We start from the raw sequence: 26758 nt of genomic DNA, 5'->3' as shown, positions 1-26758 counted from the left end.
TTAAGAGACCTTTTTCAGGCTGAAGTTGGGGTGTATGGGCTGTAATAAGTTTTACTTTCTAAATTCCCCTTCTAAGCTCTGCTTGTTAAGCCTTCTTTAAAAAAAATACTTGAACACTGGGGAGCCTTAAGTCTCTTTGAAGGTCATTGGGACTTCGGTTTCCAGGTGCCCACGTTACATTTGGAATATGGGATGCTGGTGCTTTTGAAATTTTATCTTTGATCTACTCTTTCTTTGCACTGATCAATCACAGGGTTACTAGGAGCAAGGCATAATAAAGCTACAGTAGGATGGAGGTCAGGGCTCAAGCAATGAATAACCTGATCTGAGTTCGCTCCAGTGCTGCTCTTCCAACCCTGTCTTTTTTTTCTCCTCCTGTGCTTATACTGTGTAATGGGGGGTAGTAAATGCTGAGACAAGTATTTTTTGTTTTATCTGAACTGTTGTTGAGGAGGAAGAAAGCTTACATAAAGAGATAGGGGAGCTTGTTGAATATGAAAAGCGTTGCTACCTTATGGTTAAACTTAAATTTGTTAATCTGTTAATGACAAGTGCGCTTGTGAGTTAAGAGGAGAACTGCATAGGTGATGATGATTGCAGTCTTTACAAGCGGGTTTGAAGTAAGTGTGTATTTGAGATTTTTTTTGTTTATTTTGTTTTGAGATTTGGGTTAATCTCAACTGAAGTTTTCTATTTCCTATATGGGGATTTTTCTTTCTTTAAGAGCACACTAACAAGCTAGTTCACATGTAAAATAATTTAATGTATTCAACCTACTGGACAAGCTACACTGGAGATTCAAATCACTGCTGATAAGGGAAGGGGTACAGTGTGCTGACATGTTACTCTTTCAGGTGCCTGCTACAGCTGGCAATAAATACAATTAACTATTTGGAAGGTGTACATGCTGGAAAAGAGAAGATGCGCAAAGTCTGTGCAGTTTTGTCAATTCTGATAGCATGACAAGCCCTGCAAGAAGCTAACAGCTCATTTTATATTATTACTTTTGGGGTATTACTAATATATCTACTGTATAAAGAGAATTCTAATTCTGGGATTGAGATTGGTAAAAAGTGTACAGGGCTAACATTGCACTAATGTAAATGTGCTGAAGCTCTCTGGCCGTCCATGGAGTTATATTTAATCTTACACCCACAGAAAACCTGTTTGCAAGCTGTCAAGTTGCACAAGTGCAAGTGTAAATCATGCTTGCAAACCTGTATCATTAATGAAGGGAATCTTAAAATCAAAATGAAGCCTTTGACTTTTATGTGCACTAGTAGGACTAATTGTAATCAGCTGACTACATAAAATGTGGCAATTCTTCACTACTCTGAAAATGCTAATTATATTTAATGTTGCTTCTGAACAAGCCCTGCAAATAATTTATTTCATCTTTCTCTCAATGCAGAAGTGTTTCATCCAGTATAATTTTGTACAATCTTTCCAATCTTTCTTTGAATATGGAAAGACTTTTTAGGACTACTCCCCTTGGAATGGTTTTAAATAATATCTTTCTATCCAGATGTCTGAAGCTTTTAAGATTCATTCTTTCCTTATGACTACAGTCCTTTTTGTACTACATACTAACTTCTCCATGCCTTAACATAAATTCTTAAAATATTTTGGTCCAGTTATAATCCAGGTTTACCTGGTGGGTCCTATATAAGCCCTCCCTGTGTCATGACAGGAGACATGGTCCCTGCTTATTACTCTGATGGACTGGTGTATTCCTCTCTCTCCCCCAGAATGAAGAGATGAGCTTAGGAGATCCACGTCACGGCTGGTAGTACTGTTCCCTGATAGGACTTGTGAAATATGTTTGAAAACCGAGCCCTAAGCCATCTAAACTGTCAACCTGTCTAAAAATTCAGTTGCTGAACAGCAGTTAAAATTTGAAAAGTTGAAACTTGTGGGAGAGACTTTGGAAGAACAGGGGGAGTTGTGCCCTTTGGCAGGAATATAGCTTTTAACTCAGTTATTTCCTTTAAGGTTTGCAGAAATGTCTTTTCCTGAGCGTGTGGGTGGTTTTTTTTTTTTTTTTTTTTAATTGTAAAATGCTTCTTGAAAAGCACTTTCTTTCACTTAGAAATTTTGTCTGTTAAAGAATCAATGTTTGTTTTTTCTGGTGAAGGCTGCTGACTGTAACATCAGATTCTTATCCTAGCAGATTACCTCTCTAAATTAATTGATCTCAGTTCTGTTGAAGCAAATTGTTTAAAATGATTCTGTTTCAGAGCGTGTTTTCATGTCTTCTGCCTTTGAACTTTAAATCTTGAAGTGAAAGTAGTAGGCTTAAAACCTTAAATAGGATTCCTAGAAATGATCTTCTGTTTCCACACAGATTTTTCCAAAAACTGTGTTTGAAAGCTGGTTTTGATTAAAATGCCTTGAAATATAAGCCCCTTGTTTGATGCATGTGTGGAACTGCTTCTGCTTTTGGCTTGCTTAGGGTTAGCATCGCAACCTGTGTTGTTCGTTCCCAGGCTGAGCTGCACAGCTCAATGGCTTTGCAGCGTCCTCTGGCTGCCCAGGAACAGAGCAGATCGCTGCCTTCCTAGCGCAGCTTTGCAATTGTATTTTTACGGGGAGGGGGGGATCATTTGTATGTCTGTCTGTAGTAATTCAGAAAAGCTGCCATTAAAGGATAATCACTCAACATAATCTTTTGCATTCAGCTGGATTGTTACGCATAGGTTTATACTAAACTGCATACAAGTTCTGTTGAAAGATAAAGAATTAAAAACTTGATTGGATTTCTGTGCCATTTTAAATACAGAGTAGCTTTTTATTTTCTGGCTATATGTGCACATGCCTTATATGGTGGTTACTTTTTTTTTTTTTTTGGAGAAGATCTGTGTTTCTGAAAACAGAAATAGCTATTTTCTATACCCTTAACAGGTAATTCAGGCAATTACCCTTAACAGCTAATGGAAAGTGAGGAAAATTTGTTAAGGATATTGCTTATTGAAGATGACTGCTGCTCAGTTCTTGTCATGGAAGTTGGTTGCTGAAGTTCTTACTCTGTTGGAGAGCGAGAAGAGATGCAGGCAGCTGAGCTTGTTCTGTGTGCCCTTAAGAGCACTGGTGTGGTGCAAACTCCAGCAGCAGAGCAGGGGTGTGGGTGTGGTGGTGCCTTTGCTCACCTTGTTAAGAATAGGGAAAAGTGAAGGTAAACAAAATTATGGTCTTTGCAGAATGGCCATTAAACATGTGTGACACTAATGTTACAATGTGTGTGTTAACCTCTGTGGTAAGCAGAAAGTCCTTCATTTAAAACAGTGCAAAAACTACTCACCTTCGCACTAAACTGTTTGTACTGTTGCTCCCTCCTGTTGTGTTTGTTTTGTAGGGAAGCAGTGACAGGCAGTTGATTTTTGTTTTTGTTGTTAGTAACCCTTTAAAAGGCATGGAAAACTTGGTATCTATTTTAGCAAGCAAGAAACAGGGATTTCTGTCCTTGGCTGAATGTGTAGTCTTCAGGAGAAAAAGAAAATTCTTAATATTTTGTTCTCTCATTAGCTTAGTCTCTTACCCAGCTGATTTGTAATTTATTTACTGATGCTGTTAACAACCAAGATTACATAGCTATTGCTTGTTCACTTGCAACACTAGCAGGTAACAAGCTTGCAAGGGCCATACACGTGCACACACATGTGAACTTTCAGGTCGTTATGCTTTTGCTGCCAGGCTGTTAGCCCATGGGCTGTTTGGAGAAGCCACCCTCCCCCAACCCAAATCCTCCTTCCAGAACAGAATCCAAAAAAACCCTGGGAGTGGCTCACCAGGATATCCTTTGGGAAGCAGCAGCAACATTTTTCCAATCAGAGCTATTTGCGGTTAAGCTCACTGATCCAACGTCACGTGCCTGGAAACACAAGGAGCAGATTGACATCCGGCACGCGCTCTCAAACTCCCTGGAAATTAAAAAAAAAAGGGGGGGGGTTGGTGAGTGAGGAGGGAGGTTCCCTTCCCTTGCTTGTTTCTAGCACTATTAATTCCTGCTGGAGCTCGTTCACTGTGAGCTCGGTTGATGGCAGTAGCAGAAGCAGCAGTGCTTATTCAGTAGCTCAGTGCTCTCAATGAGGTCAAGCTGGATCAAAGGGAAACCCCCCGTGGAAACATCTGCTGTAAGTTGTTCTTCTCTTTGCCCTGGTTCCTCCCAGTGAAATGCAGCCTGTACAACAGAGCTGGGCTTCGGAGTTTCATATTTCCCTGACTGGTAATTCGGTATGAGGCTGTCAGGTTTGGTTAATTGAACTTGTCAATAAGGCATCAGTTGGATGATAATGCAGTGCATGCTGGGAGGAAAGGGGTTATCATGCTATGTATTTTTTGAGGGAATGGGAAGGGAAGAAGAAAGTGTGGTTTTGTCCTTTTGAAAAGCTCCAAGATATTGAGGTTACAGCTCACCAGATTTTGTTTTATGTAATCTGCATATGCAACTTTCTAGGTAAAGTAGTTGCAAAGTACCATTTAAATATGTTCTTGGATTTCACCAGATAGGTATTCTTTAGCTAACCGGAGGTTAGGGGTCTAATAATAATTTATTTTGGGGGATAGCCATCTAAATATGTAATTGATGGGGGGGGGGAGAGAAGGAAAAGCTTAATTCAAGTCTTGGAAACATCTGTATGTAACTGAATTTCAGAAACAATCAATCTCCTTATGTAAGCAAGATGCTGTTCACTTGAGGAGTCTCTAATGTGATCATTCAGAAATGTTTTTTTCAAAACCTAAGTCTGGATGTCAGCTGTTTTTAATGAAACTTTTCAGTGGCGGTCTTTCACAGTGAGCTGAAAAATTTCTCATATAATAAATGCTGCTCTTCAGCATGAGAGAACGCTAACTTTTGCAGGTCATGTTGTCTCATTCACAGCATGGAATCTTTGGGGAATAACAAAATGCTGGGCTGTAAATTTGTTAGCGCTGTAGCCCAACAATTTTTGTAAGAAAGCAAACAAACAACAAACCCTTTCCTGAACATGTATCTGGAAGGCTTGTGGTTTTAATGGATTACTGAAGGATGTGAATTTCAAATTAAAACTGAACAAAGTAACTACCACCTGTTTGGAATATTATTATTAATATATTGTAATCCCTGAGAGGTAATAAGTATCACAGRTCATTATCCTTCTCTGTTGTCAAGTCCCTCTTTAGGGAGATGGCGTGATGCTTGTCTCTTGATCTTCAGCTAATATGTCTGGAAAATGGTCAGTGTTATCACTGTTGCACTTTGAATTACAAGCAGCATAATGTTGCAAATGTCATGAAGACTCATGGCATTGCCATAGCCCCCATAAAACACAATATCTTTGTATTTTTGAGGTTATGTACTTTAATTTCAGTCTTCTGTTTATCTCCTTCAATTAATGGTCTTGACTGCGGTGGTCAGTGAGCTTTGGTTAATATATATATATTTTTTAAGGCTTAGTTAGATTTATAACTTTTGAAGTCAGATGGAGGAAAACAGTATGAAATTTACTCATGCAATATCTAGGTATAAAATATGAATATTTGCTGGAGAGATTTGTGAAACAAACTCCTGAAGACTGATTTTTCAATTATGTACTTCTATTTAATAATTAGAAGAGCAATTATTGTAAAATGCTGTGATTCTGCCTGGCATCACTGCAATATAAATATGAGAAATATCAGATGTTAATTTATACACTTATCACTCTTGTTTTGAGGATAGAATAAAATTGCTCTACAAAACCCATCACTGGATTTATTTATTTATTTATTTTTGTTTTAAGAGGGACTGTCTTTGTTTCCCTTGAGCCAGCTTTATTTTTAAACATACATAGTGGAAAAAACCATATTGTATCTTTTTGGTCCAGATGGTGATGTTTGTTTTCATTTCAGCATTCAGCTTCTGAGTTGATCCTAGTTGAAGATGAAATGACAGATACTGAAGATAATGAAGAGGAGGATTTAGGAGTCATGGATGATCAGCGTAGTGTAATTCTCCATCTCATCTCTCAGCTCAAACTTGGCATGGACCTTACCAGGGTATGAACACTACCTTTCTTTTATAATTGTTCAATCTTTCTTCTTTCTGTATGTGTGTATAATTCATGTGAGCATGTTTTACCTTTGTAGAAAATCTGAATCAGAGAAGGCTCTTGCAAGTTTGCTTCTTTATGAAAGTGTGGTTTCAGAGAGCTGTGGAGGGCTCTCTCCTGCTATACAGGCTTTCATATGAAATGACCACAGTAGATACTACAAAAAATAAGGATGAGTTTCTGTTTCCTTTTCTTACAAGTCGTTCGAAGTGACTATATGTTCTGTATGTACCCCAGATGTATGTTAAGTCAGGGTGCATTGAGTGTGCAAGGAACCATAATATTAATTTTATGGATGAAGGAGATATGTGCTTGAGTTACTGCTTTGAGGCTTGGATTCCATTTAATTACTTGGCAGCTTCAAAAAAATGTTACGGTAAAGAAGCTACAGTCCTCTGTGCATCACACTTCTTGTCGGTGTTAAGCAGCTGACTAGTTCAACCTTCTGTGCATCCTTCTTGTCCTGGAACCATATCAGTTTACCCATACTGATGTGAATGGAGAGGATATGGTGTCTGAGATTTACCATAAGCCCTTAGAGTTTTGAAAATTCTGTAGATTTTCTAGAAATGGGAAATTCACCCTCTTAAGTAGTCTTACGTTGCCGTGACCTCTTCTCATGTGGCTCTAAAAATCAAGTGGATTTTTCTAAAGATGTAGAATGCCTTTTCCTTCCACAAAGGTTTTCTTCTTAAAAACAAGCAAACAAAAAAACCCATAACCCCCTCTCTCCCTCCAATGTAACTTACTCTGACTTCTACAAATAAGAACGGTTTGGATGATTGGAGAATTGCACTTGTGCGTGAAGTAGCTTGTGCAAGAGATTCTTCTCACTGGCATTTTTATACTCTGAAGAGTTGCCTCTGCTTTACTTTTGATCTTGCACATTAATCAAAATTTATTTTTATTATTACTTTCTTACAAAATAAAGCTTTCTCAATATGGTCTCTTCTGCTTCCTCTGGAACAACTGACAGTATTTAAAAATGTGCATTTTAAAGACTGAGCAGTCCTGTGATCCATTGCTAAGCATAGCTATTGAATAGCTGCATGGCAATTAATATTTTGTTCTGAATAGAACAAAAGTTTCATCATTTTATCTGTGAATAATTTATACTTATCACTTCTTAGTATGTCCAGGGTTATGTACAGTTCATTTCTGGTTTTGTTTTTTTACATTCCTCAATTTTTCATAACTCTTCCTCTTTTCTATTTTGGTTTGTTGAGGCTGTCTGGATTCATAATGTTTAAGTGAGGCTAAGATTCTTTATCTGTGTGTGTGCGCGCGCGTGCAAAATATTTTGTATTGAGTACTGAACAAGATTTTTCTCCCCTGATATCCAGTGTCGTGTTTTTGTCACAGCAAAGGGAACAGAAATCCCAAAGACACACAATTAATGTAAATAAGAAAAGTGTAAATACTTACAAGAAAAAAGGAAGGTAAATGTGTGTTAACCTGTTTCTTATACATTCTTCCTAGATCAGAATTTTTGAGGGTAATGACAAATATTATCAGATCTGTAGTATGGCAGAATATTAGCAGGCATGAATGTGGGTGTATTATACACCCAGTCTGAAAAGAGCTATGGGCATATGGCTAAGTTAAATACATCTATAGTCTGTGAGATGCATGAATACACATATGATGAGTATTAATGAGACATGCCACATGTGCATATCACTTTTCTGACCATTTTGGGGATTAAAAAAAATTTGCAAGACAGCTGGCTGCTTTCTTTTTTTTTTTAAAAAAAAATTAACTTTGCACATGATGCCCTCAGGACCACAGACGTGAGATGATAAAGCTTGGTTTGTTGACTGTACCTCTTTCATTTTTCATTATTCCTCTAAAAGTGAGATTTCAGATAACCTTTATGCTAGTAAGCTTCTACTGCAACTGGTTATGACACAGTTAACATCAGAGGATGTTTTAAATGTTTGCATTTTCCGGTACCGCCTTCCCTAGGGTTGTTTCTTTAGCTCCTTTTATGAGCTAGAGACCATTACATGGTGCACAGTTGGACAAACAGCTCTTCTGAGCCCAGGGTGGCTTTTGGTTCTGGATGCCTAGTCATTATCTTCATGTACCATATCAGAGGAAACAGCATCTTTTCCTTTCCTAAGGAGGTACTTGATTGTGTTAGTGTTGGCCTTGCTTGCTGTGACACAAATTTCCTATGATGATGATAGCCACATTAAATGTTGGAGAGGTGTTTCACTTCTGGAATGTCACGCTGCCATGCCTTTTAATGAAGGACTGTACAGTAAAAAGCTGCTATGATGGAAAAATCACAACGAAGTATCAAATCTGCATGGGGATTTGCTAGAACATGCTGTGGTGGACAGAGAGACTTCAATAGCTGCTAGAGGGCCTTGGGTGGGTTCACAGTAGCAGAACATAGTACAAAATGGATCCCTTGGACTGGTCTAGGATTTTAGACTTCACTTAGAAGTGGAATTGCTGAAGAAACTTGCTTCTAATTTGTTGATTCTTTAAACCTTATTTTTTAATGAAAAATAGTGCCAAAAATCACTGTCAGCCTGATAAAGGTATTGGCAATTGGCATTTAATGGATTAATGCTAACAGTTTGTACAGATGGCTGACGACTCTCCCACATTCCTTCACCTTTCCTACACAGTTACTACTGTGCTAAAAATAAAGCACTGTTACTGTATATAAAAGTGTTGCCAATAATTGTGTAGGATATCAACACTAACATTGTAGGGTAAATTAACATTTGCTTCCTGTGTCTAAGTTCTTGAGTTGGTTTCAAACTTTACAATGCAAGTGGGATGAAGATAGTCCATTTTATTCCTGCAGTGACACAGATGAGAGGGACAAAAGCATTCCCCTGAGGTAGTGATACTCTCAGCATGGCATGCCCTGTTCGGGTTTCTGGAGGAAAAAAGGTATAGGGAACAGTGCTGACACCCGTGTTTTGCCTCAAAGTAAATAGTAGAAAAAGGGATGAATATCTCTGTTCTTAAGAAGTTATGCTCTTTGTTTTTTTTAGCTGCATTCAGATCTAATTAAGTATAGGTGAATTCAAGCCTAGAAGGGGATTAAAATCAAGCTCTGAACCAATACCCTTTTTCTAACCTCAAGAAAAAGGGAAGAATACGTGTTAAACCACTTTATTTTTACTTAGAAGCCTGAGGGAGAAGAATAGAGGCTTTTCTGACTTTTTTAGAATGTAGCAGGGAGGTTCTTTGCTGCAAGACTTAAACTATTGGTATGTGCTCTGCAAGGCTATTCCAGCCATTTATATGTCATTGCCAGCTTTTCCTTAGAGGGAAGAATTAGGYGGTTTTGTCCTTTTATACAATTACAAAAAACCAAAAAACTTTGTAGTCTGGAAACAGTATAAAGAATGTAGATCTGACGTGTAGTTTTCCAGGTAGTGTATTCTGTTTGGCTGTGGAGGAGTTGAAAACCTTGTTCCTCTGGAAGCTGGAGTACTAGCACAAGGATGTGATGGTCCAGCGCTGGCAAGGGGAATACTGTATGCTTCTGAATTTTATTTATTTCTTTGAAAACTGCACAAGCCAATTCGAGAGAGGACCAGTTACCAAAAAAAGAAAAAAAAATTGGCTGGTGTGTGTTCTTGGCTATGGTAGTTTGTGGTGAAGTTACATTTTACTTACAGGCTGTGAGGATATTTAGTAAGAGGGAATGTTTTCTAGGCATTTCTTGTAATATTGTAATTGTGTAAACTTTAAACCGCAAGTATTTTTCATATATAGTTCTGCCTCCTTTTGAGGAAACAATTCAATTACTCTTGTTTTGCAGTGGATCCTTTCCCACTTACAAGCGAGGATGTAGATTCCCTTTTTAGTTGGGCTTTTAAAACAAGATAACTTGAGCTGGAGTTCAAACTTTATTAAAATTTTAAATTGGTACCTGAAACTGAATAATGAAGTGTGTCCAGTGGTTCTTAATGTCTTATTTAGTGGCTATGTAGGCATAGCTGTGTTAAGTGTATAAGTTGCAAAGCATAGAGCTGGTAGTTGAGAGAGTAGATATGAGGGCTGCATTTCCATGAGCAAGTCAACAGGATGAAACCACTTAAGTCTTTATGTTTTATCATAAAATTTGCATCATCTTAAGTAGGGTCCCTAGTTTCCTTGCCTTCTCCCCCATTTGTGCTAATAAAGGCCACTCTTTATACAGGTAGCCACTTGGGCATATAGAGAGATGTGGAGCAGAGTTTATTGAAATAAGCTTCTCTACCTTTGCTTGCCTGAAGTCTACGTAGTGAACTCGTAGTTGCTTCTAGTATTTCTGGACACAGCTGCGTGTTTTTCTCTCCTTAACCACCCCCCCCCCCATGTTCTGCTTTTGTTTTCCCCTTTGATAACCCGGTCTTTGAGTGTTCAGTTTATATTAAAATGAGATCTTGCATTGAATGTTAGTAATGCTGAATTAATTTTTTTTTAATTGTATTGGACAATAAATGTTTTGTCAGAATGAAAATGTTGCAAGTAAGATCAAAATGGAGTGGTTTCAAAAGCTAAAAATACCGTAAGACAATCTGCTAACTCTCCACTTTTCCTTCCAAAGTTTTAAATTTCACTTTCTAAAAGTTAATCCCCTCAGCCCCTCCTCCAGCACTATCATACCATCATGGGCACCATAGCCTCTCTTTAGCACTGAACAGTTTGTCATACATAGTGTGACATTTGGATCCTGCATCTTTAGGGGGCTCCATTTAGATGCAGAGATGCAAATACGTGCAGCAAGTTGAAAGATTATGGCCTAGGTTAGTAAGAGAAACCAAGCAGAGTCCTCAAGGCTTACAGAATCAGAGGAATATTACAGGAACAAATTTGCTTGATTTATATCTAAATTTGTAAAAATTATTCACCTGTAAAACACTATATATATTTTTATATATTATATATACACATTTAAAAAAATATATAAATGAATATATAATATTCATAATGAATATATATATTCAGTTTGGTAGCATACATACATATATATATAGTAGGTATGTATGCCACCAAACTGAATGATGATCTGTTTTTATGCACTTGCAGTATGTTGACTTACTATGTAGATAAATTGATTGAGTTTGGGCTATTGTGACTGGAAAAAAAATATTTTTTTGTTATTTAAAGAGCTAAACCTTCAATAAAAGTTTGATACCTTCTTTTTCATTATCCATGGGATCCAAAAGGATGAAACTGTTCTTTAGTCTGACTCAGAATTGGGGGGAAGGAAATTTATTTAAGTTTCAAGGGTGGTTCCTTGCCTGCTGTAACTAGCCCTCACTTTTGGGAAAGGAGAGTAAATGCAGTGAAGAACTAAAGAGAAGAAAGAAGGGAGCTGAAGAGAGGAAAGCAGAAGAATTTGTTTGTGTGACCCTGGTCACACATTTCTCTGTGTGACTGTTGGTTGTTTTTTTTTATAGAGTATGACAGTTGTTCTGCATGGGGCATCATGGAGTCCCTGTTTGATTCTAGGTAGATTTTTGTCTGTCAAGGACAGATCTGTTCCTTGTCATGGCAGGAGGGACCTCGGAGCTCCCCTGCGGCTGCCCTGCGCAAGCTGTGGAGGGTTGGGGCGCGGGGTGAGAGAAGGAATGGGGAGAAATAAATTCTTGCAGGTTGTGCAGCCCTTGCCTGTCCTTCAGTGCACTTCACGATGTTTTACTGAAAGCTTTTACCAAAGTATTGTTTCTAAGCGGGTGACTTTGACATCTGCTTTGGTAGATGAACCACTGCAGAGGTTGCATCCGGGTTGCTGGGGGCTGGGCCCCTGCAGTGTAGGCTGCCCAGGGCTCAGCCCTGGCTTTCCTCTGGGCCCCACAGGGCCTCTGTAGCCCTAGGACATAACTGCAAGGGTTTGTGTGCTTTTTTGTTTGCTTCAACGTGCCAGAAATAAGGTGAAGGTGTGCTGTGGCCCACCACAGTAGTGTAGTGTAGTATGAAACCAAGGGGATGTGCTGACAGGAGAGCGTGGGAGTGGCAGGGACTTTGAYAGGGGGACAGTACAGGGCAGAGGGAGCTGAACCTGGAGCATTTTCCTCCCTTGGGTCTCTTGGAAAGGGTCCTGAGGCTGATTTTATCCTCAGAAACACACCTGACACTTGTGTGGGTTGGACCTTGTTGGCTTGGTTCACCCTTGAGAGTGACCCAGTACATACCCATGCGCAGTGGGTGATCAAGGGCCCGGGAGCGAAATGGGGAGCCTGGTCGTTTGCTGTAAGGGGTAGATGTGCCTGTATGTTCTCCATCGCTTGGGGGGCTGGCGATGTGCTTGTTTACATAAAATGCCCATCTTCTAGTGGTTTGGGAGGGCTCCCCTCCCTTTTTTTAGAGGGTTAATGATCAGTTGGGTTTGTTGATTTTAGAACTAAATTAATTCACATCAAAGTGTGCTTTTGTGTCCTGTAAACAAGGAGAACAATTAAAACAATGGTTTGTTTGTGAGCTGTGAGGAGAGGAAAAGGGGAATGTTCATGTGATTGGAACAGCACATCCCTGTTGCGTGAACTACTGTTGAGAATCATAATGAAATAGGAAGCAGTCTGCACAGCTATCAAGGCTGTTGATTTTTCCTTGGCTCATTATTCACACTGCAAACAAACCGAAATTGCTGTGGCAGAGGGGAGGGAAAAAATGCTCTCCTGAAACTTGGCTAAGCCAGAATTGCAGCTGTCTTAACTGTTCCCTTCCCCCTCACCCCCGCTGTAGTGTGATGGTGGGGCAATCACATCTGCCTTTGTCTGCTTTGCATACAGGTAGTGCTTCCAACCTTTATTTTGGAGAAAAGATCCCTGCTGGAGATGTATGCAAATTTCATGGCCCATCCAGACCTGTTTTTGTCAATTGCAGCTGGAGCCACTGCCGAGGAAAGAATTCTCTGCTTTGTGGAGTATTATCTCACAGCTTTTCACGAAGGCCGCAAGGGAGCCGTGGCCAAGAAACCCTATAACCCCATAATCGGCGAAACCTTTCATTGCTCGTGGGACGTGCCTATGGACAAAGTGAAACCGTTCAGAACTAATGGCGCCTCTGCGCTTTCGAAGGACCCAGCCAAGGAGTTTGGCCAGGACCAGTCCGTGTGCTACAAGCTGAGGTTTGTAGCCGAACAAGTGTCCCACCATCCGCCAGTATCTTGCTTTTACTGTGAGTGCAAAGAGAAGAAAATGTGTGTGAACGCTCACGTATGGACCAAAAGCAAGTTTATGGGCATGTCAATAGGTGTTTCTATGGTAGGTGAAGGTAAGAAATATGCTTTTATTTTATTTTTTGAGGAGAATATTGTGCGTGTCAATACAACAGAAATCCATATAGTTAACCGCTCGCTCTCCCTCTGACTTTTTATTTGAACCTTGTGGCATTTGTTTCTGTGAAGTTTGGAATTAAAACTGTAGGGTTTGTGTAACTGTTCAGATTTTGTTGTTGTTGTACTGCCCATATGTGTATGTGAGACATTGCACATGTAAAGATAAGGGTGCATATTTGAGACTGTTAATTATATCTGAAGTGTAGTAGTRTGTTAAATTGTAATACCAAATGGATACTGACAGTGTATCCTGTAAGAATGTTTTTAATTGTCTTGATCATTTTTAAAATAATACCCAATTCAGTATGGAACAGTTTCACAATTGAAGCAAAGTAATAGAAAAATTACATGTTTGTACTTAAACCTTTCATTCTTTTCTCATAGCTTCTGTCAAGAATTGCGGTTTCTGTAGTTTACTGAATTAATGTATTATCTCAAGCTTTATAGCAAGTCATGTAGGTGAGATAAAAATCATGATTTGTTATATCATACACCAGCCTGCTTTGTGATAAATCATTGCTCAATATGAATTCAGGAATTCAGGGAATTGTGACAAATTATTAATGGATGATCTGAACTGACAAATACACCTGGACCAGTGTGGCTACTGACTGCTAATGAAGTGATTTAATGTTTCTAAACAACTTAGTCCCTTTTGCCATTTGAGGATAATTCCCTGTGTATGGTTTTTAGTGTTTTGTCTTAACTAGTTTTAAGACTGTGCTCTTAATAAATAATCACAGAAGCACAAGGACAACTTACAGTAAATACTTGCTTTAGTTAGTAAAAAAGTAGAATGAGCAACAGTGAATTGGTTTTGGTTACTAAGAAAAACAAAGCACTTATTCTGATTTTTGAAGAAAAATTGATATCCCCAAACATAGAGATGTTCTGCTATCTCTACTAGGCAGAACTAAAGAACAAATAGTAGAAAAGGGCTACAGTGGCTTCTTTCCTCATGTCAATATAGTCCCTCTTTTGTAACTGCAAATACACGAGTCTTGAAACTTTCTTGTCACTGGGTTTGATATTGTTGTGATAACTAAAGCCTCTAACAGCACTGCTGTTTCCTTCTCCCTGATTCTGATACTCTGCTTTGAATATGGAGTTACAGGAATTGGGAAGGGAGTGTCAGAGAAAGAAGGGAGATGGGTCCTCCTGTCTCTCTCCTTGCTGTCCTGCTTTAAGCCTGAGCTGTTGGTTTCACTTGCTGTATTTTTTCCAGTAAATACCTATTTCTAGTACTAGTTTTCACAGTGAATGGAGATGTTTAGTGGAAATAAAATGAAACGCAAACTCGCTTATAATTATGCAGGTGTAAGGAAATTTCTTTTTCTCGCTGCTGGCACACATCATTCCCTAGGATTGAGGTTGTCAACTGGGGGGATTATTTAAGTCTTCAAAGTCCTGCTATGTCCCAGTTTTGTGAGATGATGGGTGTAGGAATTAACTTCTTCCTTAGCCCAAAGATTGTTTAATGTGTGTTTGTGAGAATAAATTCTTCTTCTTCCTCCCCCGTCCTCCTCCCCCTGCCCCCTTTTTTTTTCCCTGATCCTGGGAGGGATCCCAGGAGTAGAGACAGGCTTTGGGGAGTGTCTCTAATGGTGGACCTTTTATTACAAGGTTTGCCGCTGTCTTTATGATGGGGATTTGGGGAGGAAATTTGGACTTACCAATTAGTAGCTGTCAGTTACGTTTGTTTCATGTAAGCGCTGCAGAAGCACGTGACCTCGTGGCAACAGCACTTCTGTGAAGCGGTGGAGAAACTCTAATGCCGCCCAAGCATTTCTGTTGTGTGTTGAGGACTGGAAATAGGAGCGGGAAGTTTCTCCCACTGAATCTTTTTTATAACTTGCAAGTGCACAGCCTCAATGTGACAGCGTTGATTTATAAAGATTTCTTTGCAGTGCAGTTTCTTCACTTGAAACTATACTTTGTCCAAATATATGTGTATATATATGTTTTATATTAGTTCCAGGAAAATTTTCCTAATTAGTTTGATGGGTAGATTTGTCTGGCTATGCAAAAATTAAAAACTACTGCAGACACTTTTTCCATGCATTATATAAATGTAAATTCTATAGTAAACTGAGGTCAGCATGAGTACTGGGGAATATATTGCTGAATATACGGATTTATGTGAAAAAATGTGTCTCTTACCTTACCCTTTCTGGTAATACAGAGCCTAATACTTCTTTAACTTGAAATATCATTTGGAGGATTTTCTTGGTATTTAAGGACACTTTATGCAATGCAGCATTTTAAATGGGCCAAGTTAGCCTGGCAAAGATTAGACTGAGGAAGGACATGGTATTAATTGGAAAGTATATAAAGAGATAGTTAAGATGGGTAGAAACTTAAGCTTAGCTACTGGGAGAAGCTTTCTGCCAATAAGGTTGGCTGGAGAGGAGGTTGTGGGATCTCCTTATTACAAGCCATTCAAACCAGATTAAGCAAGGTTCTTGGGCATGATAGCAGCATGGCCAAGCCTGCTTTTGAGAAGAGACAAACTGATGGGTCATGAATCACAGAAATCTAATTTTTGTTGTCGTTGCTGCTGTGTAGTGGATGACCTGACTAGTCATGTGCTATTGATATTTTTTTCCTGTCCTCTTTCCCTCCACCCCAGCTAAGCACTCGACTTCTTTTTCTAGCTCCTGCTGGCTACTGGTTTGGTGGCATTGAGAAGTGCTTCAAGTAAGCTGTAGAGGTTGCTTTGTGCACACTGATGCCTTTGACTTTTTACTAGATCTGTATGAATTTTAGATTCAGCAATGTGCCACTTGAAAGGAAAGTTTCCTTAATATTTGTAATATACCTATGCCCATCCTGAGACTTTATTCAAGTCATTCTGATGGTAGTATAGTGGTTTCGTTGCACTGTGTATTCATTCAGTGCGATTTGATGTATGTGGAAAAAATGCCAATTCCAAGCAGACTAGAGGACAGCTAAACTAATTGTGCTGCAGTTGCTGTTTCAGCTAGTTCAGCAGCAGGTAGTGACCACCAGACACTTCGCAGAGTGATTTTGTTTGGCCTTGTAACTGTGACTTAAGTATTGAATACCGGCAACAGTGATGTATTTAGAAACTTTGCTTTCTACTAAGTATTTTTGAGTGGCTAATACTTGAATGAAGCTTGCTGTACTGTGGTTGGCTATTTATGTAGAGTAGTAGTACATTTTTGGACTGATATTTTATAAGGAGTTTCTGTGGTGCTCCCGAAACTTCTTTTTTTTTTAATTGTCGCAGTGTCCTTGGATGTATTGGGCATGTTGCTTTTTGTGCTTTATTGTCAGAAGGACCAGTGGATTTGCTGAAATAGGAGGGACTTGGAAGGTACAAAGGCTTCTATAAGAGTGTAAATAATCATGAGATTTAAGAACAGTACGGTCCTGTCATACCAATGATATAGCTCAGTATCTTAATTTTACAATATTTAGTGCATATTGCACCTCAAAGTGAGAAGGATTTTTTTTGTCCTTCTGTGATTTTTGTTATTAGTTCAAAGTAAATATCAGTTACAGAGGTGCAGAATGAGTGGGAAGATACTGCTGGAAATCTATGTGAAAGGGTTTTTTTTTTTTTTTTATGCTAGCCCTTCATCTTTGGATATGGGAAGACTAAATCTGATTTACAAATGAAATACGGTAGCTTTTTGTTTACTATATGACAAAAAGCATTTTTCAGAGTAGTCAGAGTTGAATTTCCTCATGAGAAAGCTACCCTGAACAGAAAAGAGTATTTTTGCATATAAGAATTAATGTTGCATGCACAGTCCCTAATTCTGGGTGATGTTAATTATGTACTAATGAGAGAGTGAGGGAGGGGAAGAGGCTGGAATGAATAGAATCATGTTAGGATTTAAATTGGCAAGGGATGGGAGAGTTAAAGTAAATATTTAATGTTTTCTACAGGATCCAAAGAACCATCAGACAGATGCTGGTTGTTGTAGTGTAGGATACTTCAGTGGAAAAAGCCGTGTTGAGCACACCTCAGTGTGGGCTGCATGTGTTCCTTTACTGCTACTGATTTTTGCTCCAAAGCAGCAAAATCCAGCAAAAAGTCTAGCCTTGATCCACTGGTTAATTTGGTAGAGAACATCAACATATCTTTAGGTGGATTGCTCTGTATAAGCAAGGGGCTAGTTATGTGTTGTTTTTACTGCTGCTATTTTAAATGTTTTAAAAACTAGTGAGGCGTAGGCTCCTAGAAATTATTTTTAAAATTTAAAATCAACCYTTGAAAGATTTGGTAGGTAGGGAAAAGGTTTAGTGCATTTTCCAGGGTAAAGCTAAATGAAAGCAGCAAACAGTTATTCTGAGATTCTCTGTTCATTTTTTTATATATATGTATAAAATATATGTAAATTATATTATTATATAATGAATAACTTCTATTTCTGATGCATAAGTGAATTTTTAGCTTACCAGCCCCAAAGATTGACTGCTTCATGCAACTGGAGCTAGTAAAATATTTCCTTCATACTAATTTTTGTGTTAATATTTTTAGCCCGGTGGTTTCAGAACATTTCCCKTATGCCACGTATTATTACTTAGCAAATGGCTCTAGTTATTGTAAAATACATGGTGCAGTGCAGTTTGCGGGAATGTTTTGGAGCTGAAGAGCCCAGTTGTAGCATCTCACATTTTCCTGTGTGAATCTGTGGCTGATGCTGCCCAAGCCCACCGAGTGTGGTTCATCCCCTACGTAACTTCTTCTCTGTGCCRTGCGATGAATAATGTAAATAGTGGGAAGAGCCTGATAAATTAGGAAACTGCCTGAAGCCATTTATGACCCAGGGACGTTTGTATTGAGCACCAAGCAATCGGGGGAAGCATCGAATTTCACATGCCTCTTCAGCCGGTTTATTGATCTCGAGCCTCCTCTGTGTGTTTTGTCAATATGTGGGACTGGAAAATCAATTCTCAAAGCTACAGTGTCAGTGAGGGCCATGTAACAGTCAAACAGGCAAAATTACATGGTGCTAACATCACTTCCTCTGATGTAGGCTGAGGCATCACGGAAGGGAGCGTGACTTTGTCTTAATCAAAAGCAGGAATAACTGGTGTTGAGGATGTTTCAAAGGGGAATTTCAAACTTCTGAACCCGTTTATCAAATATTCACCCTTCTCTGGGATTTTTTCCAATGGTATGCTAGACTACTAAATATGCTTTGCCTCGCAGAGTACGTAACTGATGCATTTTTTCCTTGCATAATAGTTGCCTGTAAGATTTTTTGAAGGAATCTGCAGTTTCTAACATGATTCTTTAACGTGAGAGGAGGAAACATTACTGAAAATGGTACAATCTTCTACAACATTTCATCTGTATTTACTTATAGCCAATTAGTTTTAAAAAAATAGGGGAGCAAAGGAAGAAAAATAGCCTGTATATTTTTAGCAAGTATTTTTAAAGATTGATTACATACAGTGAAATGATACAAGCAGATGTCAAAAGTACACAGTACTCTCTAAAATAGCTATTAGAGTTTATTTTTTTGTGCCTTTAATTGCTCAAAATTAAAACTAGGCAAGCTAGGGCATGAATTCAAACTCTGGTAGCAAATATAAATGTTGTCCCTCAGTGTCATGTGGGCTTCCTCTTCRCAAAGAGAGCATGAAGCACGGTTCAGACGCGGCTCCGTAGCTGCAGTCTTTGTGGTACTTGAGTTAAGTTTTGCACATGAGCTCTGCAAATGGCAGAGTGTAAAATTAACAGACACCTGTTGATAATAAAAGTAATATCATGTTAGGGATATTTAAAACCTTTCCTTTATTCTTGAGACTTCAGCTCACTAATTAGAATCTAATTTCAGGTGAGATAGCACTTTATTAAAAATGTGTCTACTCAGGTGTTTAAGGAAAAAAAATTGCTGAAGCCTGCAGATACTGCTTGACCATGTTTACACCACTTACAGCACTGGGAGATTTCACTTCTGGCCTTTCTAAGGTCARATATCTAATTGTTTTTACTTATAGGTGATACTACAGCCAAGAGAGCTGATAATATCTAACCTGCTGTGTATGTTAAAAATATTTACATTGAAGGTCACTGCAGTTATTTGCTGTTCACTTTTCAGTGTGTTTGGCACCATTCCCGAGAGTCCTGCGCCACCCCCAGTAGCGAGCACAGCATCTTACCACAGTACATTAATATTAGGCCTTTTTGTCTTGAAAAAGCCACCCTGCTGGAAGCCGCTGCTTCCAGGTGGCCTGTGCTTTTGCCTGTGGGAGGACCATATCTTTGCTTGGACTGCTGCGGCTGGGACGTGCCCTGCCCTCGTGTTGCCACCGCGGGCACCGCCACTTCCTGCTGCTGGTGCCTGCTGCGGGGCTGTTGCTTGTGTCCACAATGAAGCAGATGGAGAATAAATGGCCAGAGGAGGAGAAAGGAAAAAGGAACGCTCCCAAATCTGATATCTCGAGAACCCGTTTCCCAGCTTCTCGCCTCTTTGCCCTCCTGTCGGTGCTAAATGAAGGTTGTACAGCCCCAGCCAACCTGAGCCTGTGCCTGCAGACTCCTGCCTGGGTAATCTTGCCACCAACCCCAGAAGCAGTCATGGTGCAGCCAGAGCCCTGGCTTAGGGGGCTTTTCTTTTTTTCCAGTTAGGAGAAAAACCCAGCTCTTGTTCTTAGTCTCTGATTGCCCATCATGGTCCCCGTTATTGGGCTGACTTCCCTTCGTCTGGCTGGCTGAGCTCAGGAGCGCCCTGTGCCTGGGCAGCCACGTGGCCTCGGTGTCAGCGCACGTGACTGTGGTCCCCATGTCTGGGAACCAGGGAGCCTCAGCTTCAGCCTCCCTGCTCTGCGTGACAGAGGTGTGTCTAAAACCTGTGGTGGTCCTCCACGTGGAGATAGCCCAAGGGCAGACTGGCAGCTTTCCTTTCTGCGTGTTGCATCAGCAGGCATTAGCTAGCTTTGTTTCTCTTTTAATTTCACAATCTAATTAAAAGGTTTCTTTATTAATGTATTATAATAGCATCCTTTTAATGAGTGCTGTGATGAGCAGAGCTTTCCTTTTGAGTTTCCTTGGCAAATTGCATAGTTCAGCCTTCCTGCAGGGTCTTGAGCTTGGGTTTGCCTGGATGTGTGGGGCTGAGAAAGCCGAAGGCAAAACATGTGTTTGTTCTAGCCGTGGCCTGACTGTCCACTGTGTTGAGGGCTCAGCATGCTACACAAGCAACTTCTGACAACCCAGGGCAAAATGATTAAAGGCCCTTTTGTGACATTGCTTTTCTGTGTTTTTCTTTTTTGCACTCTTTAGGTCATTTGCATCAAAGTTGCTGGAGTGAAGGTGCTGGCCATTTTGTTACAGGCAGGCTGAGGTTGCAGAAGTCCTGAGCACGAAGAGCTGCAAGCAGTGTTACGCTTTGCTGAAAGCGGTTTCTTGTGGGAGAGGTTCAGTTAGGACAGAAGTGATGAGTTTAGGAGCTTCCTTTGCCTGTGTTCAATTCTGTTAATTAGGAGGCAGTTTTTAAAATGATGATGCTATTAGAGCTCCGTGCTTTTAAATTCAGAATGTTATTTAGGTTTGTGTTTTCTTACAGCGTTAAGGTCATATTTTTATGCTGGCAGTGGTTGTGCCTTGTTCCTACTTAGTGCTTTTTCATCATTGTATTTCACATCATTTTGCAAGATTAGTGTCATTATTCCCATAAACAGAGAGGCAAACTAATAAATACTGCTAATAATGTATTTCAATTTTTTCCTTATCTGCCTGGGGGTGAGGGTAAATTTGCATAAGCTCATCTTGTAGCTAAACAGTTACTGTTACTGTTTGTATGTCAAGATTGATTTCCTGTTTTTTTTTTTTTCCCCAAAGATCTCTCAGTACTTCCTGTGATGGGTTGTTTTCAATCCCTGTTGTGAAAAATTCTTTTCAAAGCTATAACTTTCGTCCTTAGGCAGTTTTTAAATGGGATGCAAAAGAGTGTAAAGCTCTAATCAAAGATATGCTACAGATATTTGGCATTACATAATTGTGGGTGCAGAGTTTGAAGGTGCTCTTTACCTGATCTTATGTACTGTTCTTTGTCATCCTGAAAACCAAACTACAGCTATGGTGGGGATACAGCTGTATCATTAACATGGGGAAGGGGGCTAAGATCTTCTGGCCAGGCATGGAACTTTCTTTGTAGACCCAAGCAATCTTCAAAACTTCTGCTGTTTTTTGTTGGTGGTTTTTTTGTTTGTTTGTTTTTAGTTATAGCCCCATAATGCTGAGGATGGAGGAACCTTTATAGTTTGAAACAGAATTGCCAGTAATTTGATCTCCATGATAGAGAGATTGGTCTCAATGGTAATAGAGATTGGCCCGTTTCCATTTTTAACAATTTATTACTTGTCAGTAACACAAAATAAGTAGTCCAGCCAGTTATTCTGGTAAGCCATTTGGTGCCATGAAGGACCACAAAGTAGCCATCGGAACTGTGCATTTTTGAACAGGTTTGCCTCAAGAGCTTGCTTTCAGAGGGCAGGTATTTTTCCTCAGTAGGCGTCCCCTCCTTCCTGGCGAGCTGCACCATGGGGTCTCTGTGGGGAGCATCTCTGGGTGGCAGTAACTGGTCAGTGACTGCCAGGTCTTACAAGTGAAGTTTTACTATTTCACTTTCGACCTTCTTCCTACCTAGGTGTTCTTTACTTAATGGAGCATGACGAAGAGTATGTTTTCACACTGCCTAGTGCCTATGCTCGCTCGATACTCACCATCCCCTGGGTGGAGCTCGGAGGTAAAGTCAGCATCAACTGTGCCAGAACTGGCTATTCTGCTACGGTCACGTTCCACACCAAGCCCTTCTACGGAGGAAAAGTCCACAGGTATGGGTATTCCTGTCTGATTCTTACTGACCTGCAGCTGGATTTCGATAAAAAGACTTACCTGGACACCTGTTTAATTCTTCTGTTAGACTGTTCTATTGACAGAAATCTGGATTTCTTTTCCTGTTAGTGTCTGAAGTGACTTGCTTTTTCACTTACAAAAATTGATGTGAAGTATTTAAATGGCTTGCCCCATATTATGACTCGTATACTAGTGCACAGTGCAGGATCAGAAAAGCGCGTGTAGGAAAGGCAGTACTCCAGCTACACCAGTTGCTGCTTCTATGGGAGCCTTGCAGATGAACTGGTGTGCCAAGTGGAGCAGACTTTTGTTCCCCTAAGGAACAGAGAAGCGCAAGTGCTGCTACCCATAGTGGTAGCTCCCTGCTGGGCACTCCTACTTCTGCTCTGAAATTCCAGCTGAAAATATTATTTACCTGTCTTTGGTTTCACTTTACAATGGTGTGAAGAGGAGCAGTGCAAGACAGTTTGGCTTGTTTCATGCTCAAATTGATGACCTCCCAGTCACAAGCATACACAGACCCTTTTCTTGTTCTGCTGTGGATTATAGCAGTTTCTATGACAAGGCCCTGTTACCTCTTGGGATAGTGTGTTTTTGTATGGTTACCTCTGTTTTATTGCAGTTGATCTAATTATTCTTCCATATGCAAGTCAACTATTTTAATGATTCTTGTGTTCAGGAAAAAATATCAACATGAACTGTTTTGTCAGAGATTTTACTAAAAGACACAGATTAGTATTGGCACCCATCAAAGAGAGTGCAAATTTGGGAAAGTCATGCTGTATTACTTTAATAACTTTAAAACTTATTTAAGTTTATAAATTATTTGTCATGTGTTGTTAGAAGTACATGCATGCATGTATGCGCACACACATGTGTGCCTACACACCATTCCCCTCTGTATTTTGTTTTCCCATCCTGCTTCTCTATTCTGTTTGCTCTCAAACCGTGGCACTCTAGCCATTGAAGGGATTTTAATCACTGCTTCTCAGAAGCTAAAAAGTAAACTTTGTAGATCTGAGATAAGTATCTTTGACTTAAGTATCTAACATTAAGGTTCAGGTGTGAAACATGAACTTTAAAATCTTGTACTGAAAATTTCAGACTAATTTAAGGGATTGCTTTTCAGGCCAGTGAGGTAAGAAGTTCTGGATTAAAGCTGAGCATTTAGCATTTTAAGTTGATTACTGCTGTGCTTTAGGAGAGTGTGGTACAAAAGCTATTGCCGTGAAATGTTTGCAGAGCTTTCTTACGCGAGTCATTCTTTTTAGGGGYGGTCACTACAAAATGTTATTTTGTAGATGTAGAAAGATACTCGTAGGCTTAGTTGTGATAGCCTTTCCATATGCTGATAATAAATGGTACCAGTTATTTTTGTGGGTTTTTTTATTCCTCTTCTCTTAGAGTTACAGCTGAAGTGAAGCATAATCCCACTAATACCATTGTGTGCAAGGCACAGGGAGAATGGAATGGTACGCTGGAATTTACTTACAGCAATGGAGAAACCAAAGTGATTGACACTACCAAACTACCTGTTATCAGGAAAAAGATTAGACCAATAGCAAAACAAGGCCCACTGGAATCAAGGTGAGGACAAAGGCATTATAATATTCTGCTTCTGAACTTCAGGTGAGAACAGAATAGAGAAGCAAACTGTAGTTAAAAATGGTGTGATTCAAAAAGCCTTTCTTCATATAGCACGTTGATCCTAGGCACAGGTAGCTGAAGCTGTATGTGTTAGTTCTTCAGTACATAAATTACATTATAATGACGTATATTTTAATTTTGTAGAGGAAAAATGCTTGTATTCATTTTAATAAGCATTTGAAAAAGGTAATGCAGTGTTCTGCCTACTTTTATGAGTGGTTGTAACATGGCAGTCCAATTGCTCAATTTGTTGTAGGTAACTCTTCATGTTCACACTGGAATTTCATGTAATACACATGTGTTTTTAAGGCTCTCAAGACTCGCATCATGTGCCTGACTCAGTACATCAGAAAAGACTTGTTCTGGTATTCATCATCAATATCTGTTTACACTTATCTTCAGAAAATCAATATTTTTATTGAGTTTAGGAGCACTTTATTGAAGGATTTACAGAATCACAGAATTGCTGAGGTTGGAAGGGACCTCTGGAGATCATCTAGTCCAACCTGCCTGCTTAAGCAGGGTGACCTAGAGCACGTTGCCCGGGATTGCATCTAGGCAGGTTTTGAATATCTCCAGAGAAGGAGACTCCACAACCTCTCTGGGCAACCTGTTCCAGTGCTCTGTCACCCTCACAGTAAAGAAGTTTTTCCTCATGTTCAGATGGAACTTCCCATGGTTCAGTTTGTGCTCGTTGCCTCTTGTCCTATTGCTGGGCACCACTGAAAAGAGTCTGGCCCCATCCTCTCGACACCCTCCCTTCAGATACTTGTACACATTGATAAGATCCCCCCTCAGCCTTCTCTTCTCCAGGCTGAACAGGCCCAGCTTTCTCAGCCTTTCCTCATAAGAGAGATGCTCCAGTCCCCTAATCATCTTTGTRGCCCTTYGCTGSACTTGCTCCAGTAGTGCCAYRTCYCTCTTSTACTGGGGAGCCCAGAACTGGACACAGCACTCCAGATGTGGCCTCACCAGGGCTGAGTAGAGGGGGAGAATCACCTCCCTCGACCTGCTGGCAACACTCTTCCTGATGCAGCCCAGGATACCATTGGCCTTCTTGGCCACAAGGGCACATTGCTGCCTCATGGTTAACTTGGTGTCCACCAGCACTYCCAGGTCCTCAGCAGAGCTGCTTTCCAGCAGGTCAACCCCCAACCTGTACTGGTGCATGGGGTTATTCCTCCCTAGGTGCAGGACCCTGCACTTSCCTTTGTTGAACTTCATGAGGTTCCTCTCCGCCCACCTCTCCAGCCTGTCCAGGTCTCTCTGAATGGCAGCACAGCCCTCTGGGGTATCGGCTACTCCTCCCAGTTTTATATCATCATCAGACTTGCTGAGGGTGCACTTTATCCCTTCATCCAGGTCACTGATGAGGAAGTTGAACAAGACTGGACCCAGTACTGACCCCTGAGGGACACCACTAGCTACAGGCCTCCAACTAGACTCTGCACTGCTGATCACAACCCTCTGAGCTCTGCCATTCAGCCAGTTCTCAATCCACCTCACTGTCCACTCGTCTAACCCACACTTCCTGAGCTTGCCTRTGAGGATRTTMTGGGAGACAGTGTCAAAAGCCTTGCTGAAGTCAAGGTAGACAACATCCACTGCTCTCCCCTCATCTACCCAGCCAGTCATTCCATCAGAGAAGGCTATCAGATTGGTTAAGCATGATTTCTGCTTTGTGAATCCATGCTGACTACTCTTGATCAGCTTCTTATTCTTCACATGCTTAGAGATGGCCTCCAGGATGAGCTGCTCTGTTGCCTTTCCAGGGATGCAGGTGAGGCTGTTTGGCCTGGAGTTTCCCAGGTCCTCCTTCTTGCCCTTTTTGAAGACTAAGTGACATTAGCTTTCTTCCAGTTCTCAGGCACCTCTCCTGATTTCTATGTCCTTTCAAAGATGATTGAGAGTGGCCTAGCGATGATGTCCACCAGCTCCCTCATCACTTGTGGTGCATCCCATCAGGGCCTATAGACTTGTGGGTGTTAAGTTTGCCTAAATGATCTCTAACCTGATCCTCCTCCAGCAAGGGAAAGTCTCCCTTTCTCCAGGCTTTCTCCCTGGTCTCCAGGGTCCGGGATTCCTGAGGGCTGGTCTTAGCAGTAAAGACCAAAGCAAAGAAGGCATTCAGTAACTCTGCCTTCTCTGTATCCTTCGTCACCAGGGCCACTGCCCCATTCAGTAGCAGACCCACATTCTCCCTAGCCGCCTTTTTCTTCCTGATGTATTTAAAGAAGCCCTTCTTGCTGTCCTTGACATCTCTTGCCAGATTCAGCTCCAAATGGGCCTTGGCCTTCCTAGTCCCATCCCTGCATAGTTGGACAATGTCCCTATATTCCTCCCAAGTGGCCTGTCCCCCTTTCCACATTCTGTATACTTTCTTCTTCTGTTTGAGTTTTGCCAGGAGCTCTTTGTTCATCTATACAGGTTTCCTGCCCTCTTTTCACAACTTCTTGCTCATTGGGATGCACCGTTCTTGAGCCTGGAGGATCCTTGAATATTAACCAGCTCTCTTGGACCCCTCCTCCTTCTAGGGGCCTATCCCATGGGATTCTTTCAAGCAGGTCCCTGAATCGGCCAAAGTTTGCTCTCCTGAAGTCCAGGGTTGTGATCCTACTTATTGCCCTGCCTCCTCCTCGCAGGATCCTGAACTCCACCATCTCATGGTCACTGCAGCCAAGGCTGCCCCCAGTCTTCACATCTCCAACYAGCCCTTCCTTGTTTGTTGGTACAAGGTCCAGCAGCACACCTCTCCTTGTTGACTCCTCCATCCTCTGTGTCAAAAAGTTATYATCAATGCTCTGCAGGAACCTCCGGGACTGTTTGTGCCTAGCTGTGTTGTCTTTCCAGCAGATATCAGGGTGGTTGAAGTCCCCCATGAGAACCAGGGCCTGGGATTGTGAGGCT

At 40.6% G+C, this 26758-nt stretch overlaps 1 protein-coding gene across 1 annotated transcript in view; it reads left to right on the top strand.

Annotated features, from left to right (window-relative positions):
* Window positions 1-26758, top strand: part of OSBPL10 (oxysterol binding protein like 10) — a 121503-nt gene that overhangs the window by 89088 nt on the left and 5657 nt on the right. Inside the window, exons 7-10 of the mRNA XM_026064207.1 lie at window positions 5869-6015; window positions 12818-13301; window positions 21996-22182; window positions 23609-23791. Coding sequence (XP_025919992.1) covers window positions 5869-6015; window positions 12818-13301; window positions 21996-22182; window positions 23609-23791 — 1001 coding nt within the window. The remainder of the gene's footprint in view (window positions 1-5868; window positions 6016-12817; window positions 13302-21995; window positions 22183-23608; window positions 23792-26758) is intronic.

The sequence above is a fragment of the Apteryx rowi genome, unplaced genomic scaffold (genome assembly GCF_003343035.1).
Source record: "Apteryx rowi isolate R43461 unplaced genomic scaffold, aptRow1 scaffold_210, whole genome shotgun sequence".
In the NCBI taxonomy this organism is placed as follows: Eukaryota; Metazoa; Chordata; class Aves; order Apterygiformes; family Apterygidae; genus Apteryx; species Apteryx rowi.
Note: the sequence above shows the minus strand (reverse complement) of the source record. Positions and strands in the feature narration are given on the sequence as shown.